At 45.8% G+C, this 17,561-nt stretch overlaps 1 protein-coding gene across 2 annotated transcripts in view; it reads left to right on the top strand.

Annotated features, from left to right (window-relative positions):
* IL20RB (interleukin 20 receptor subunit beta) overlaps positions 1-17,561 on the top strand; it is a 38,312-nt gene that overhangs the window by 16,254 nt on the left and 4,497 nt on the right. The window contains exons 2-6 of one of the 2 annotated variants that reach the window (XM_044252297.1): positions 2,296-2,422; positions 4,111-4,301; positions 9,347-9,471; positions 11,210-11,360; positions 15,328-15,470. In XM_044252297.1, the coding sequence (XP_044108232.1) occupies positions 2,296-2,422; positions 4,111-4,301; positions 9,347-9,471; positions 11,210-11,360; positions 15,328-15,470 (737 nt within the window). The remainder of the gene's footprint in view (positions 1-2,295; positions 2,423-4,110; positions 4,302-9,346; positions 9,472-11,209; positions 11,361-15,327; positions 15,471-17,561) is intronic. The other variant, XM_044252298.1, reaches the window with a different exon arrangement.

The raw sequence follows: 17,561 nt of genomic DNA, 5'->3' as shown, positions 1-17,561 counted from the left end.
ATTACGTGTGGATTCCTCCTCCCCCCCCCCTTCCTTCCTTCTTTCCTTCCTTCCTTCTTTTCCTTCCTTCCAGCTTTTATTTTTTTTAAGTATTCTCAACACCCAATGTGGGTGTGTTGTGTGGGCTCAAACTCACAATCCTGAGATCCAGAGTTGCATGATCTACTGACTGAGCCAGCCAGGCACCCAATTCCATGGGATTTTCTATATAGCCTATCATGTTACCTGCAAACAGGAGGAATTTCATTACTTCATTTCCAATCTGTAATGCCTTTTACATCTTTTGTTTGCCTTATGGCAGTTGCTATAACATTCAGTACTATGTTGAATAAAAGTGGTGAGAGTGAACATCCTTACCTTGTTCCTGGAAAGCATTTAGTCTTTCACCATTAAGTGTGATACTAGCTGTAGGTTTTTTGTAGATGGCCTTTATCAAATTGAGATAACTCCCTGCAGTTCTTAACTGGAAAAGAGATGTTTTCTTTTTTACATCACAAATGAGTGTTAGATTTTATAAGTACCTTTTCTGTGTCAATTGATATGACTGTATTCTTTAGTTTATTGATATGGTGGATTACATTAATTGACTTTCAAATGTTGAACTAACCTTGCATACCTGGAATAAATCCCACTTGGTCATGGTGTATGATCTTTTTTATACCAAATTTGTATTGCTGGTATTTTGTTGATGACTTTTGCATCTAAGTGCATGAGATATGTTGTTCTGTTGGGTTTTATTTTTGTTTTTAAAAATACATACTGTCTTTGTCTGATTATGGTTTCAGGATAATACTGACTTTATAAAATGAGGTGGAAAGTTTTTCTCTTTTATGTTTATTTTTTGAAGAGGTTGTATAAAATTGGTGTTTATTTATTTATTTTTAATAATTGGTGGCATTCTCCAGTGAAACCCTCTAGGCCTGGAGATCCAATTTTTGAGAGTTTAAAAATTACTAATTATAGTTGTATATTTACATAGCTATATAATACCCATATATTTGACTAGAGAAATGTGTTATACAACACATATACTTTGCCAGAGGAAGGATGTTGGAGAGGACCATGTCTCACCCTCCTGTGCCATTTCACTGCAGCTGGCTCTTCTTCTTTTCATCCCTTAAGTGATTGCAAAGTTGAGTGGGGATGGCAGGAAGCCACCCTGTGGGTACCCCAGGTGTTTCCTTGCAGGGCAGGCTGTGGATGCTGAGAGTAAGATGGAGGTAGATCACCAGGGTCCTACATCAGAGAATCAAGGGCATTAGGCGGGAAGTCCCCAGGAGCCCCCATCCCCTCATAGTCACAGGGCTTGATAACGAACAACAGGTGCCAATCTGGAGACAGGCACAGAGATGAAACAACCTGGGTGAGTGCCCCCGTTCTTCCCACACTCTTATCGATGTTATCACTATAGTTGTAACAGCAAAGGAAGGCAGGTGTTAGGCATTAAAAGAGAAGTTTGTAAAAGTGGGAGGAGAAAGACCATAACAGAAGATCCAGGCTACACCCTGGGATGCATGCAAGGATGGACCCCAGGACTGCCCACCTCCTTAGGAGGGCAGGTTCACTTTTATAGTTCTCTTTGATACTGCATGAAAACCGTAGACCACTCTGGGGCACACTCGGGGCAGACCACATACACCTGTGTGAGGAGATGCGTGGGGCCCAGCTGGCTTAGGGTCCTGCGGTCTGCTGGGGGTTGTGCCCTTCTGATTGGATTCCTTCCACAGAAGACCTGAGCCTGCACATCCCGGCTGGCAGCTGATGCTCCATTTGGCTTCTTGGGGGATGTGAAGGGATGTGTTTTGGTACCTGAGGATGGCAATAGCAGGAGAAGGAGGTAATGAGAAAGTGGCAGGAGACTGCATGGCTTTGGTCACATGGATAGCAAGTGGCAGAGTCAAGGCCTGCATCTAGGTGGGTCTGACATAAAAGTTTAAATAATGTGCTTCAGTTTTCTCATTTGTACAATGGGGAAACCAATGGTCCTTACCTCCCAGTGTGATCATGAAGATTAAATGAGATAGTCATTTACCAATCTAACACATGGCCTAGATAGAACATAGTAAGTACTCATAATATTAGTCATTATTATTATTGATGTTAATATGCCATTAATCACCAAAGGCAGAGTTATAATGATGATAGCAAAAATTTAGCATCAACACAAGTATGATGAAATTAGAATTGTTTCTGATTCATTAACATGTGAGGCCTTTTAATAGAAACTGATTTGAAGCTGTGTCATTCCTCTGATATGAGCCCACATGTCAGCCTGTCTAAATGCTTCAATCCCAGATGGAGTGGCCATCCTGCCTGCCCCTCAGAACCTCTCTGTACACTCAACCAACATGAAGCATCTGTTGATGTGGAGCCCAGTGGTTGTGCCTGGAGAAATAATACACTATTTTGTCGAGTACCAGGGGTGAGTTTTTTTGTTTCTAACTATTCTCCCTTTAAAGAATATTTGATTCCTGGAGGTATAGTCCTCATTGCAGAGCTCAAGGGGACTTTGTGAGGCCAGGGACAGGTTATTTCCCATGATCTGCCTCCTCTGTCTGCATGGGCATTGAGACAGTTGAAGAAGCAAGGAAAGCTGTCCTGTGGATTTGACACTGAACTCTCTGGGAATATAAGTGTGTATAAACACATTTTGGTACAGGTTCTTTTCAACAGTGAGCCAACCGTCTAATCCTAAAGAAAATGCTATGAGTTTGACTCTGACTTGAGGTGGATAAATCACTGGAGATGCAGATCCTTTGGAGGTGGGGGGAGACCAGTTTTCCTGAATCGGAGCATGCCCGTAGGAACCAAAATAAATCATGACCTTAAACGTCAGCTGGACGTGGGGCTAAGCAGGCTCTGCTCTTTTCCAGGTGTTCAGGCTCTGAGAGCTGTTGAGAAGGGACAGGGACACAGAAGGTGCTCAATCTGTTTCATGAAGAGTAAATACAAACTGAGCACTTATGTGTGTAGACGTTCCTCTGGGCTCAGAGGTAGAGTAGACAAGGTTCTTAGCTATAGGAAGCTTACATTTAGAAGAGAAGACAGACAGTAAAAAGGGAAAGAAATAAATACACTAGGTTTGCACTCTCCAGTGTGGCAGCACTAGACACAGATAGCTATTTAAATTTAAATTAATTAAAATTACATTAAAGTGTCTGTTTCTCAGTCATACTAGTCACATTTCAAGTTCTTGATAGCCACGTGTGACTATTGATACCATAGTGAACAACTGTAATATAGAACATGTTCTATTGGGCAGCCCTGTTCTAATTGGCTTCAGATAGTATTCTGTGCCAGAGGAAGCTAAAGGCTAATGAGATAGAGGGTTGACGCTGAGGCTCCTTTTAATTAGGTGGTCAGGTGTGATGAGCACTGAGTGTTATACTGAACTAGTGAATCATTGAACATTATATCAAAATCTAATGACGTACTATACCTTGAGTAATTGAATTTAAATTAAAAAAATTAGGTGGTCAGGGAAGGTCTTTCTGAGGAGCTAATGTTTCAGCTGGTGTCTGAAGGACAGGAGGAGCCAACAAATGTGCAACAGCAGGGGTGGAACATTTGACAAGTGAACAGGCCATCAAAGTTCCTAAGGGAACAAGAGCTCGGCATGTGGGAGGAATGGCAAGGAGGCCATGGAGAGGGAATATCGTGTTTAGGGGAAGAGAGAGAGAGAAGGCCAGAGAGCCTTACAGTCCACAAGAAAGAGTCTGTATTCCATTTTGAGTGCTTTGGAAGCCACTAAGGAGAGAAATGTCACTGTTGAGTGATGAATGGTTTGAAGAATGGCAGGAGTCAAAGCTGGAAGATCAGTGAGGAGACCACGGCAGGGCCAGGGATGACAGCAGCTGAGACTGGGGGGGTGCTGCAGAGTGAGAGGCCAGGACAGACTGGGGTTTTCACCTACATTCCCTTGTTCAGTATGAAAAGGACTAAGAAAGAATGGATGGTTGTTGAGGGAAGAAGTGGAGGAACTGGAGTGTGGAGCAAATGCTTGTTTTGCTGACTCATAAAAAGTGGGTGAATGAGGCAGTTACTTGCACCTGTCATTGAGCCTGGGTAAAAGGGACTGGTGTGACGCTGTGCCCTCCTTTCCTTGGCCAGAGAGTATGAGAGCCTGTACATGAGTCACATCTGGATCCCCAGCAGCTGGGGCTCACCCACCGAAGATCCTGAATGTGACATCACTGATGACATCACTGCTACTGTGCCATACAACCTCCGTGTCAGGGCCAGCCTCGGCTCCCAGACCTCAGCCTGGAGCACCCTGCAGCATCCTTTTAACCGAAACACAAGTAAGCTGCTTTTTACTTTTTACTTTTTTTGCTTTTTACTCTTTTTTACTCCCCCACCCCCACTGGCCTCACCTTCAGGAATCAAATTCACTGAGGCTTTCAGGATTCTTCTTAGTGTCAAACTGGCCTTGCAAACCCAGTGTACCATAAACATACACAATCCTAACTGGTCCATTTAAAAAATTACCAGCTGCTTCCCACATGCCCTCTCATTTTGAAAGAGACTTTGGAAGTCAAACCTGACTCTCTCTGTCGGGGTCTGCAGGTGGTGGGGAACACGGAAGGAAAGCTGTTCTGAGGTAGGGAGGTGGAGCTAGGTCTGCTTCTTCCTACCTCGATAGTACCTCGATAAATCTTACATTGCCTCCCATCTGGTGCCTCATTAACCTCATATTTGTTGCCTGTGTGAGCAGCTTCTTTGCGCAATAGGATCTAGATCTTTATTAGACTCATCAGAAACAGTCACTGGGAAATAAATAACTTTTCTACAGTAATAGTACCTGGAAAATGATTGAGGAAAAAAGTATGGGAAGACAACCACAGTCGCCAAACTATGGAAAGAACCAAGATGCCCTTCAATGGATGAATGGATAAGGAAGATGTGGTCCATATACACTATGGAGTATTATGCCTCCATCAGAAAGGATGAATACCCAACTTTTGTAGCAACATGGACGGGACTGGAAGAGATTATGCTGAGTGAAATAAGTCAAGCAGAGAAAGTCAATTATCATATGGTTTCACTTATTTGTGGAGCATAACAAATAGCATGGAGGACAAGGGGCGTTAGAGAGGAGTAGGGAATTTGGGTAAATTGGAAGGGGAGGTGAACCATGAGAGACTATGGACTCTGAAAAACAATCTGAGGGGTTTGAAGTGGTGGGGGGGTGGGAGGTTGGGGTACCAGGTGGTGGGTATTATAGAGGGCACGGCTTGCATGGAGCACTGGGTGTGGTGAAAAAATAACGAATAATGTTTTTCTGAAAAGAAATAAATTGGAAAAAAAAAAGTATGGGAAGAATCCATGGGAAGAATTTGGCGTGGCCAAATCTGGCAGAGTGCAAGCAATGGTCAGTGTGTAAAAAGGTGTGTTTGGGGAAGAGCAGGAGTAAGGGCTAGTCCCATGGTGAAGGGCTTTGACATGAAACTTGTTGAAATCAGTAGAGGGTAGTCATGGAAGAAGAGAGGGTTTAGGCCCTCTGGTCTGTCTTCTGCACCGATCACTCTGAATGCTGTGTGGAAAGTGAACCGAAGTAGGACAAGTCTTCAAGGCAGAGGAAGAGTGAGGAGGGCATTGTCATTCCAGCTGAGGCAAGACTGGTCTTGATCCTAGAAGTGAGGGACAGGACAAGAAGGAGAGGACACATTTGAGAGACATGGCTGAGTCAGAAAGGACAGAGCTTGGAACAATTTTGGGAGATGGAGTGGGGAGAGACAATGATGGTGTCTAGCTTCTAGTTGTGGTTGGTGAGAATGTCATCCAAGACAGAGAACCCAGAAGGAATAGGAGACACTCCTGGCTTTGGGCTCTTTGCAATCGAGACTCCTACAAGGTAGCATGCTTTGGATGTCTGTTTGGCAGCTGGAAATCAGGCCCTGGAGCTCAGACTTGCCAAGATCAGATACAACACTAAATTAACAACTAAAGGCTTGGGAGCATATGAGATTGTCCAAGGACAAGTTATGAGGACAAAGAGAACTCAGGACAGAATCCTGAGAAAACTCAGGGTTTAAAAAGTGAATGGAGGGAAGGGCACCCATTGGTGGCCCGGCAAGTAGCATCATGGAGGGGAGAGAGGTTGCTGATAGGTCTGAAGGAGGGTCCTGAACGGGTCTTTGGGAGAATGACTTCATGGAATATAGAGTGGAGAGGGGAAGGGGTAAAGCAGGTCCTCTTCTGAGACAGGTACAGACAAAAATGTGACCAGGTTGGAGTTCTGGGAAAGGCAAGGGAGAGGCCTTTGATGATCTCTGTTTTCTTGATGCAGCTGAAGGTCTTCTGCTGTGAGTGAGGACAAAGGAAGGTTTGGGACAGCATCTATAGTAATAGGGTAAGTCAAATGTTACTGAGCACTGTATAAGATTGGGTAGAAACTAGGAAGATTCAGAAGGTTAGGGAGCCCAAGCTGGAAGGGGCTGAGTAAGGTGAAGACAGATTTGAAGGGGAAGTTGATCCCCTGGAGTCAGACAGGTATGATCCAAATTCCAGCTCAGCCACTTGATAGCTGACTCCCTGCCTCCTCACCTGTAGGAAGACCCTTGCTGGGTGGTTGTGGGCACTATAAAAGGTGAAATGTGTAACTGTTCAGGGCAGTGCTGTCCTATCATAGCTCTCAGCTATTGGTAAGTGTTGTCTTATTATTGCCCAAGGGATGCTTGGAACTGAGAGCCAGAGAACAGAGGAGGGAAGAGGTGGGGGCAGGGGTAGGACCACCAGAATGGGATACCAAGGGGAATTTTGGTGCCAAATGTGGGTTTCTCTGCCCAGGCTTCTTTCCCCAGGCACTGAGAGGGTAGAGTGGAGGCAGTGGGATCTCAGTGTGAGGCACCGGGGGAGGCTGGGGGGCACTGGAAGGTGCAGTGCCCCAGCAGCTTCCAGCACCACCTGTCTCCAGCTCCTGGGAGCCTGGGGCTCCAGCCCAGACCACTGCTGGGAATAGGCAGCCATTGTTGAAAAGGAAGGTACAGGTCAGATGGAGATAAAGTGCTTATAAAACTACATGGGCAGGGCGTGTGCTTGAGAAGACCAGTATAAACAGAAAGGGGTCTCACTGCAGGAGAAGCTGAGGAACAGGAAGGAGCCTCTGCACCTGCACCAGAAGGTAGAAGATACTCTGTGGGATCCTGGTGCAGACAGAGTTAGCTACAGAGTGAGGATGGAGTTGCGACTCCTAAAAGGGCTTTGCATCTGTTCTTTTGTCTGTGAAAAAGGCCACCCCAACTTCTCCACAGGCATGTGAAAAATCTTGTTTTAAGGCTCTTCTGAAAAGGCTCTCCTCCTCTTCAGGGGAAGCCTTGTTGAGAGCAGAGTTTCCTCACCTTGGTTACACATCCCAGGCACAGCAGAGTCTAGAACCACTTGTCTGGGACTCATCCTCAGGGATTCTATTGTAAATGATGCATGTGCATTCTGTGACCGGGAGTTTGCAAATTTCCGAGATGGTTCTCATGGATAGCTGGCTTTGAGATCTGCTCCTATGGAGGCTAAATTCCCCATGCAGCCGAGTCTAGAAATGTGGAAAGACGGGCTTAAATTCTGGCCGTTCACTGTGTGACTCTGGGCAAGTCACCTAACTTCTCTGAGGCTCAGTTACATCATGTGAACAACAGGAATAGTGTGTGCCTTCCCAAGCTTGCAGGAACAGAGGTTCCTGCCCTAACAGTGTCAAAAATTTTCCTCTGAACTGGAATGACTTTAGGCCATTTTCTTTAATTCTATTCTCAATACATTTGGAGAAGAAAGGATCTGGTTTTAGTCATGCTTACTTAAAACTGAAGCTTCTGACCTGGTTATGTTTGGCACAGTTGGTCCCTGACTTTTCCAGTTCTCCTGTCTCCTGTCCAGGCAGCTCTTCAAATGCCAGGAAATGCTTTGCTCTCCAAAACTCCCTCCAGGAACTGCTTTTCCTCTGAATAGCCACTGACTCCAGTGCAGGGGATTTAGCCCAGAACGCAGCCCACTGTACTTCCCAAGCCAAGGCCAACCATTGGGGTGGCCCTTCTGGTCCCGCAGTGCTTAGATCTGACAGGCAAGTATGGACCCATCCTCAGTAGCCGGGGACTGGAGGCTGCCTGTGTGTGCCCTTCTGTTCTTGGTCTGCTGAAGGGAAAGAATCCACAGGGACTGCTGGTCTCCCTGTTTGGGATTCCAATAATGTGAAATATGGGTGTTTATCTGAAGCTTTAATTTCTAGAGTTGATTATTGGAATTTCTGAAGCCCTCTGACTTTCCAACATCCTCATTAGAAATATGAAGTGAAGAATTATTGGACCAAGGATAGAATGGCCAACCCATTCTCAGGCTGCTGATTTCCCAATGCTGGAGAATTATCAGCAGCCAGTATATGTCACTGATCTCTTTGAGCTACAGTGATACACATGTCCCTGCAGGTATGTTCATTCCTAAGGGGCGAAGAAAGGACCCAACTGTTCAGTAGAGACCTGAGCTCATGCAGGTGTTTGGCAAGCATTAAGAAATAGCATCTGCTCACTTAGATGAGTTAAGGTGAGGAACAATCTCTGCCAAAAAAGTAAAAAGAGGAGCGTGGGTTATAAAATTTTAAGACAAAAAGAGATGTTTACCTGAGTGTTCACTTTTCTTGAGTATATGTGCCTCCTGAAGAAGGAGCAGAGGACTTTATTCTGGTCAAAGAGTGAAAAAAGAGAATTGTACTAAGTCTTTGTCATTAAAAAAAATTTGCTCATCATTCAAAAAGCATTTACTGAACACCTGCTGAATACGAGAGAGTATTGGTATACAGTAGTCCCCCTTATTTACAGGGGATTCATTCCAAGACCCCCAGGGGATGGTTGAAATTGAAAATAGTACCAAATCCCATATATCCTATTGTTTTTTCTTATACATATATACTTATGATAAAGTTGAATTTATAACTTAGTCACAGGAAGAGATTAATAATAATAACTAATAATAGAAGAACAGTTATAACAATGCACTGTAAGAAAAGTTACATGAATGTGGTCTCCTCTCTACAAGTTATCTTACTGCGCTGTACTGGCCGTCCTCCTCCTTGTGATAATGGTAAAATGGTAAAATGCCTATGGCAGGAATCGGGGGAATGATGCAGGCACTGTGTACTGACCTTCTGATCATATATCAGAAGGAGAACCATCTGCTTCCCTCCTGATTGTAGATAACTAAAACCCCAGCAAGCAAAACGTCAGATAAGGAGGAGATGATATAGCTTCTGCATGCTGGGAAGTTACATCCACCACCCCTGACTTCCCTACCACCCCTGCCTATTTGTATTGATGACTTGGTTCTAATCTCTCCAGCTTTGATTCTCCCCCTGTCTTACCAACAGCCATCCTCACACCACCTGTGATGGAGGTCACCAAGGACGGCTTCCACCTAGTTATTAAGCTGGAAGACCTGGGGCCCCAGTTTGAGTTCCTCGTGGCTTACTGGAGGAGGGAGCCCGGTGCCAAGGTGAGACTTCCAACCTTGGCCTTGGAGTCAGGTCTCAGGGAAGGAGTCACAGACCTCTGAGAGGTGGTGAGGAAAGCTGTCCCCTGAAGTGCTCACTGACTACGGGTGGGCTGAGCACAGGCAGGCCTGGGTGCAGGGTGGGAAAGGAGAGATGGGAGCACACTGACAATCCTAGAGCCTCCTATTCAGAGAATTGCCTGGGTCCACCCCAGGCTCAGGCCAGATTTGCTGAAGTATGGGGGTTGCCTCTTTGTTCTAAACTCGAACATGGTAGGACCCACAGTATCTTTCAGTTATTTCTTCTTCGTCCTCAGCCTGGCTTCTCAGCCATTCTCCCTGGCAGCTTTAGGTGCAGCAGACCAGGGTGTTCCAGATCAGCTAGATGATTTCAAAAGCATGTGAAACTGGCACAAACCTCTTGAGGGTGTGTGTCTGGGTAGGGTACAGAAGGGGGGGTGGATAGCCAGAGCTGACTTGTGAATAAATTGAATTATCAGCCAGCTGGTCACCCAGAATGCCTTGATGGGGCACTGCCCCAACCTCCTGTGGGGTAGCTGGCTGCAGGCTGGGATGTCCACACTCCCGGAGTGAATGGCCAAACAAACAGAAGGGCTAGGGCTTGAGCAGGAACTGAGGGATACCAGACCGATCGGAGACCCAGTCCAAGGTGATTTGCAAAGACTACTCCCGTCAGCCCAAGGAAAATAGGCTTTATTAAGAGTCTGGATAGGATGCAGTAAGGGGCTTTCATGGAATCTATGAACAGAGCAGGCCTAGGTTACCCCCTGACCTCATAAGCACTATGCGGGGGACAAAACACATGTCACCACCTCATCAACAGGGACAACGGTTTGGGTAGCTTCCCCTGAAAGGTGAAATATGTAGCTGGGGCAAGCGATAACAATGGTTTCCGGTATTTACTCCTGCGGGGTCAGGGCCCAGCAGTAGGACAGGACATTGCCAGCCAGCCAGATGGAGTAGTGTGGGGGACAGATCAGGACATGGGCAGGAGGGAGCATGCAGCTCGCTTAGATTCTTGGAATGGAGCCCACTCCCCACCCTTGGTAACAGGCAGGGCCAGTGCTGAGAGAGGAGCATGTACCCTGAGTCACTGGGGCTCAGCCCAGACAAGCCTCCACAGGTTCAGATGTGGAGCACAGGCTTTCGTGGGTGGGTAGAGGTAGAGGGGAGTACAGATGGATGGACAGGTGGGTAAATGGATGAATGCGGGAGGAGACAAACCCCACTGGCCGCATTGCTACTGTGCACTGATCTTTGTGGGAGCACTGGCCACACCAAGCCCTCAGGCTCATCAGAGCTCTGACCTTCAGGTGTTTGTACCAATGTGACCCATCAGAGAGGACTTCCCTAACCATTCTGCTTAGTGCCTCCGCCTCATCCTACCCTTTGCCGGGCCGTCTTTTGTTTCACAGCCCCATCACCCCCTGCCGTGTGTCACACAGGGTCTGTCTCCCCACAGGTAAGCTCCATCCAGAGCCGGGACTTTGCTTTGTTCAGTGCTGTATACCTCAGGGCCTACAGTAGAAACTGGCATGGAAGAGGTGCTTAATAAATAAATAAGAGTGAATGAATGAATGAATGAATGAATGTACGAATGAGAGGGAACATTCACTATGCATCCCAGAAAGGAAATACCTAGAACTTCCCTTCCTTGGCTCTTTCTGCCCTTTCCTGTCCTGCTTCCCCCAGGCTGTAACTGTTTTCTGGTTTCCTCAAGGAACATGTCAAAGTGGTGAGGAGCAGGGGCATTCCAGTGCACCTGGAAACCATGGAACCTGGAGTCCCATACTGCGTGAGGGTCCGGACGTTGGTGAAGGCCATTGGGAGGCACAGCCCTTTCAGCCAGGCGGAGTGTGTCAAGGTGCAAGGTACGTGTGGCCTGCCTGTTTCCTGGAAACCCGCACAGGCCACAGCCCCTCCTGGTGGATGGTTGGCTACCTGCTGGGGACCTTTGGTTCTGAGTTTCCCCTAGGATTCACTTACCTGCTCCCTGGCCAGGAGGGTGTCTGTGATGAAAGTGTGCTTTCCTCTAATTACCCTTGAGGGGAGAGTTCACTCTAGGGCTGGCTGGGGTCCCTTGAGCAGCTGTGTGGAACACTTTCCTTCTGAAATTTCCCTAGGCCTGAGGCCAGATATTGTAAGACTGGTTTACCCTGATGGCAGTGGCCTGGGAACCTGACTGGGCTAGGGTGCCAGAGAAGCAGCCAGGGGTCTGAGAGTCAGACCTTGCAAGGAGGGCTAGGTCCCCTCCTAGGTACCCCACCCCCACCCACCGCTGTATATCACTGCTGCTTTCTGCTGGAAGGGACTAGGTGCAAAGTCTACAGAGACCTCCTGTTTGACTTAGTTTTTCTCCCTTCAATTTTTAATATTCATTCATTCATTCATTCATTCACTCATTTATAAAATTTATTTATTTTGGAGAGAGACAGAGAGAGGGCCTGAACAGGAAGGACAGAGGGAGAGGGAGAGAGAATCCAAAACAGACTCCATGCTCAGAGTGGAGCCTGACACAAGGATCAATCCCAGTACGCCGCCGAGATCATGACCTGAGCTGAAAGCAAGAGTCAGATGTGCAACCGACTGAGCCACCAGGTGCACCATCCCTTGAATTTTTTATAGTCTAAGACCCCACGGTGTTCAAAAGTCCCTTGAAAAGAAATAAAACCAAACCCTATAACTATGATGTGCTCAAATACCACTGACATTTTTGTGTGTAAACTTTTCATCTTTAAGAAATTATTATTTAAAAAATTTAGTACTTTCATATGATTCAAAACACATCTAAGATACCTGTGGAAACTCTCCTTTCTATTCTTCCCCATCTTTGCAATTCCAGCCTCTCCCCCCTTGGTATTACCTTCTTGTATATACTCCAAAAGATTTATATTTTTTTTAATAAAGATTTTATTTATTTATTTGAGAGAGAATAAGAGGTCACAAGTAGGGAAAGCTAAGAGGAAGTGGGAGAAGCGGGCGCCCCAGTGAGCAGGGAGCCAGATATGGGCTCCATGCGGGGCTCAATCCGAGGACTCTGAGAGCATAATCTGAGCAGAAGGCAGGTGCTGAACTGACTGAGCCACTCAGGCACCACATCCTTCTAAAGATTTTTAAATGCATAGCAGGTAAATGAGAATAATTCTATATGTATTTCCCTTCTCTTTAGCACAAATGGTAGCATATTCTATGCAATTGTTCTGGATGTTATCCTTTTTGCTTTATATATCTTATAGATTTTTCAATATGGATAAAGAACTTTCTCATCCTTCTTTACAACCTCATAGTATATAGTTGTGTGGATGGATAACAAATTTAACAAGTCCTTTATTGATGGGCGTTTCATTTTTCCCAATATTTTGCTCTTATAGCCAATGCTTTAATTAATTACCATGTACATGGATCATTTTGCCGGTGTATGTGTATTTGGAGGATAAATTCCTAGAAGTAGAGCTGCTTGCTGGTCAGAGGCATACACATTTGAATTTGGACTGCTGTTCCCAAATTGCTCTGCAAGGCAGTGTGATTGTCCCATCACTGTCCATGTGTTGACACACGTTGTAGTCGTGTTGCACACACACACTGTGCTTGCTTTTTTTTTTTTTTACAAATATCACATTCATCCCATTTCCACATGGGTTTTCTGATTACTATTTTATACTACTTTTTAAGCCAAGTTTGTTAAAGAATTCAAACTACACAGAGGTGCCTGAGTGGCTTGGTCGTTAAGCATCTGCCTTGAGTTCAGGTCACCATCCTGGGGACCTGGGATCGAGTCCCATGGTCAGGCTCCCTGTTCAGTGGGGAGCCTACTTCTCCCTCTCCCTCTGTCTGCCACTCCCTCTGCTTGTGCTCTCTCTCTGTCAAATAAAAAAATAAAATCTTAAAAAAAAAAAGAATTCAAATAACACAGAAGTATGTAAAGTGAGAGGTCCATGTTCTCCATTCTCCTCCACACCACTCAGGAGGTTTCCTCTGGCAGGTTTGACATTTAATCTTCCCATCGTTGTGTGATACCAATGCTCACAGGCACAAATGAGACTGGACTGGGCTTACCATTCTGCAGCTTGCTTGTCTTCACTTAGAAGTACATTGTGAATATCCTTTCATGTTAGTATATGTGGATCAACTTCATTTTTTTTTTACAACCTCATTTTTTCCCCTAAAGATTATTTATTTATTTATTTGATGGGGAGAGATTGCAAGTAGGCAGAGAGGCAGGCAGGCAGAGATAGAGAGGGAAGGAAGCAGGATCCCTGCTGAGCAGAGAGCCCGATGTGGGACTTGATTCCAGGACCCTGAGATCATGACCCAAGCCGAAGGCAGCGGCTTAACTCACTGAGCCACCCAGGCGCCCCTACAACCTCATTTTTAAAGAAGATTCATGATAAGTGAATTTATCAATGTGCCAAAATTTATGTAGCCATCCTCCTACTAATAGATATACTCTCTGCTTTCCAGTCTTACCACTACATCGTGAACAAATTAGTGTATATCCCAATTCCTGTTTCAATAGCTGACTTCTTAAATTGCTGTGCTGATATCTCATAATATGTTAAACCAACTATCAGGGGGTATTTAGATCATTTCAATGTTTTAGGTAATTTCTGCTTGCTTTTGATGATGATGCTCTTTGATTGATTGATTCATTCACTCAGTGACTACTTACTGATCATTGACTCTGTGCCAAATGCTGGCCTAGTCACTGGGATGCAGCAGGGAAGTCCCTGGCCTCATAGGAGCTTTTCTCTAGCTGGGGAGATAGGCTACAAACCAGTAAACAAACAAGATGGTTTCACTTGGTGGTCCGTGCTATGAACAATGCACACCAGAGCACACCTGGAGGGGGAGGTCTGCCACTTTGGGTGGAGAGACAGGTTGCTTGTGAGGCTGTTGCCCTAGTCCACATGTTGCTAGGAACTGCTTTATGCATATAATTTTTTCCCTCCTCGAAATTACTTTTTGGAAGCCATTCAGAGAAGTAAATGAAAGGGTATGGACATACCAAGTATGGACATACTTGGTGTGTACTGCCAAAGTATTGTCCAAAAGCACTGAAATGGAGTACAGGGTCCCCGCCACCTATGTGATGTCACCATCTTCTGTGACCTCCTGGGCTGTGCCGCCCTTCACATGGTGGGTGAGCTATCAGACCCGGGGGACTGCAGGAGTTGTTCCACATTACATAGAGCAGAGAGATGGGAACATAACCTGTCACCCCTTCTGCATCTCCAGATGCTCACACTTGGCACTTTCTGATACTTTGACTTAGTGGGCTGACCCTGGGTTTTGGAGCCAGTGTGACCTCTGTGACCTTGGGGAAACATAATGATAACCGGGGCTCGATATATCGCAGTTACAATGTGACTGGTGTCTGAAGTCAGGATTTTCCTCCACAACGTGAATCAGTGCCAAGAGAAAATTGTGAAACACATTTTGTTTTCAGTTACCACCCAGCTCCCTTCTGGGCTGTTCTCTTCCGGCACCTCCCCTTCATCCTGCCGGGGTCCTGGCACTCTGCCTTCCTCCCAGCAGCTGTGCCAACGTGCTAACACAAGGAGTGGCTCAACACATGATGCTCCTCCCTTTCCCTTCCCAAGAAAAAGATTGCAGTCTTCCCTGAGGCTTTCTGGAAGCAGCGCCTTCATCTGGATTCTAAAAATAATGGTTTTAATGGCGATAATTTTCATCACTAAGACATATATCAAATCTCAGGATGTTGGCTTCTGCCATCTTGGCTGGCATGCAGAGCCAACTCCAGGAGAGCAAGAGAGGCCGGGATGGATAACTTCATCTTTACTATGGTCTCCTAAGCCTCCCTTATCTTTTCATTTCCAGGAGAGACCCTCCCCCTGGCACTGGCCCTGTTTGCATTTGTTGGCTTCATGCTCATCCTTGTGGTGGTGCCCCTTTCCATCTGGAAAATGGGCCGGCTGCTCCGGTACTCCTGTTGTCCCGTGGTGGTGCTCCCCGACACCTTGGTAAAGCTCTTCTTTTTTCCTTTCAGCATGACGCTGACCAGCTGTAGTTTGAGCCTTAGTCTGGTATGGGCACACACTTTGTGAGGTTTTACAAGCATTTGCACAAAGAGAAGGGAAGAAGATTTATAGGGATTCACTTCTAATCAGTGGGTCTGGGAGAGAAGCCCCTTCTCCGGGAGTGGTGACCTTCCTCAGGCTCCCTTCAGGCCACTGGTACTTACCCTTAGGACCAGGCACTGCCAAGATGGCAGGTATGTTACACCAGCCAGGATGCTTGGCATTTCAAGAGTCATGCGCAGCTTTCCTCTTCTAGACTGACCTGCAAGGATTCTGTCTCTTGCAGTAAGTAAAACAGCAGCTACATCCAGTAGTATGTTCCAACCCAGCATACTCAGTTAATATGCCAAGAGCCTCATTGGCTCCCAGGGCAAAGTGCATGTGTGTGAAGCATGCACCAAGGACACTGGGCCACAGGTTTGAGTCTCCAGTGCAGACAGGTCCTATGCCCACCGCAGGGTGGAAGAAAAAGCAAAAGCAGGCTTCCAACAGCTCCTTTTGTTCCATTTTTCTACGTCCTGTGCCCTCTACCCATCCCCAGACCTCAATACTTAAAGCAGGACAAAAGAAAACAAAGAAACAACAAATAAAACCCATCCCATCCCTGTCAGGCAGGGATTTCTCACAGTTCTTTCCTGGGAAGAGGAGTTTGCAGTTGGCTTCTCAGAGGCAGCTAGAATCAGAACGTCCCCCAGTTCCTTATCAGCCTGGGGGGACTCTGGAAGGAGTCACTCTTGTGGTATCTTCATGGCCCTGAGGAGTGCAGGCTGTGTTCTCCCTGCACAGGGGGAGTAATCCTCCCCGTGACCCTCTCTCAGGGCACCCCTTCACCTTGCTATCCTAACGCCCACTCTCTCTTTCCGGCACTTGTATGGAGTCCTACCTTTAGCTGATGCTAGTGCAGAGTTAAGCACCAGGCATTGTTCTTTTTTTTTTTTTTTTAATTAATTTTTTAACTTTTTTATAAACATATAATGTATTTTTATCCCCAGGGGTACAGGTCTGTGAATCGCCAGGTTTACACACTTCACAGCACTCACCATAGCACATACCCTCCCCAGTGACCATAACCCCACCCCCCTCTCACCAGGCATTGTTCTAAGGCTTGACGTACATCGACTCGTTTCGTTTTTCCTCTTCCATCATTGCTTACCAATGTGCATTTCATCAGCACCCTGCCAGCCTCTCTGAATGATTCAGTGTTCACTGCTAACCGGGAAGGCACCGTGGTGTGGTGAACACAGCGGGGCAGGGTGGGCCTTTCCCCCTTCTTCAAGAACCCCGGGGTTCAAAGTTGCCAGGACCATTAAAGGGTGTGTATTCACCATTTGTTGGAGTAGTGTTTTATAAGTATCAGTTGGGTCAAAGTGTTTGATGATCCTGTTCAGTGATTTTGGTAGACCTCCATTAGTCATTGGGAGGGAAAACACATAATGTCTAGCCAGGTATGTGGATGTGTCTGTTTCTACGTTTGTCCATTTTTCCTTCATGTGTTTCGATTCTGTTTCGGTTGCATGGATTTTCTCAGGTCTTCTTCAGTGCTTTTATCATCACGAAGTGTCCCTCTTTATCTCTGGCACTATTCCTTAGCCTGCTATCAATATTGATCTTCACTGTTTACTGTTTGTGTGACATATATTCTTTCCATATTTTTATTCCACACGTATCTGTGTCCTCATATTTAAAGTATGTCTCTTGTAGCAACATATGTTGGTCTTAAAAATTTTTTTTTTAAATTAATCCATTCCAATAATCTCTGCCATTTAATTGGAATGTTTAGTCCATTAACAGTTAACCCTGATCCTCTCACTTTCTGACTTTTGTGTTTGTACCGGTATTTGTGAGTGTTGTGGCATGAAGAGAGAGACTTGCCCTCGGATAAGGAACTGAAATTCACCCACTGATGTTACCGCCTTCCAACTGTCAACTTTTGGTTGCTTGGCAGCGCCTTAAGGAAGTTGATTTTATATTCTGATCAGTTTTTATTTTATTTATTTTTGTTTTTTAAAAAAATTTTATTTTTTTATTAACATA

The sequence above is a fragment of the Neovison vison genome, chromosome 6 (genome assembly GCF_020171115.1).
Source record: "Neovison vison isolate M4711 chromosome 6, ASM_NN_V1, whole genome shotgun sequence".
NCBI lineage: Eukaryota > Metazoa > Chordata > Mammalia > Carnivora > Mustelidae > Neogale > Neogale vison.
The sequence above is the reverse complement of the archived record's forward strand: the minus strand, read 5'-3'. Positions and strand labels throughout refer to the sequence as shown.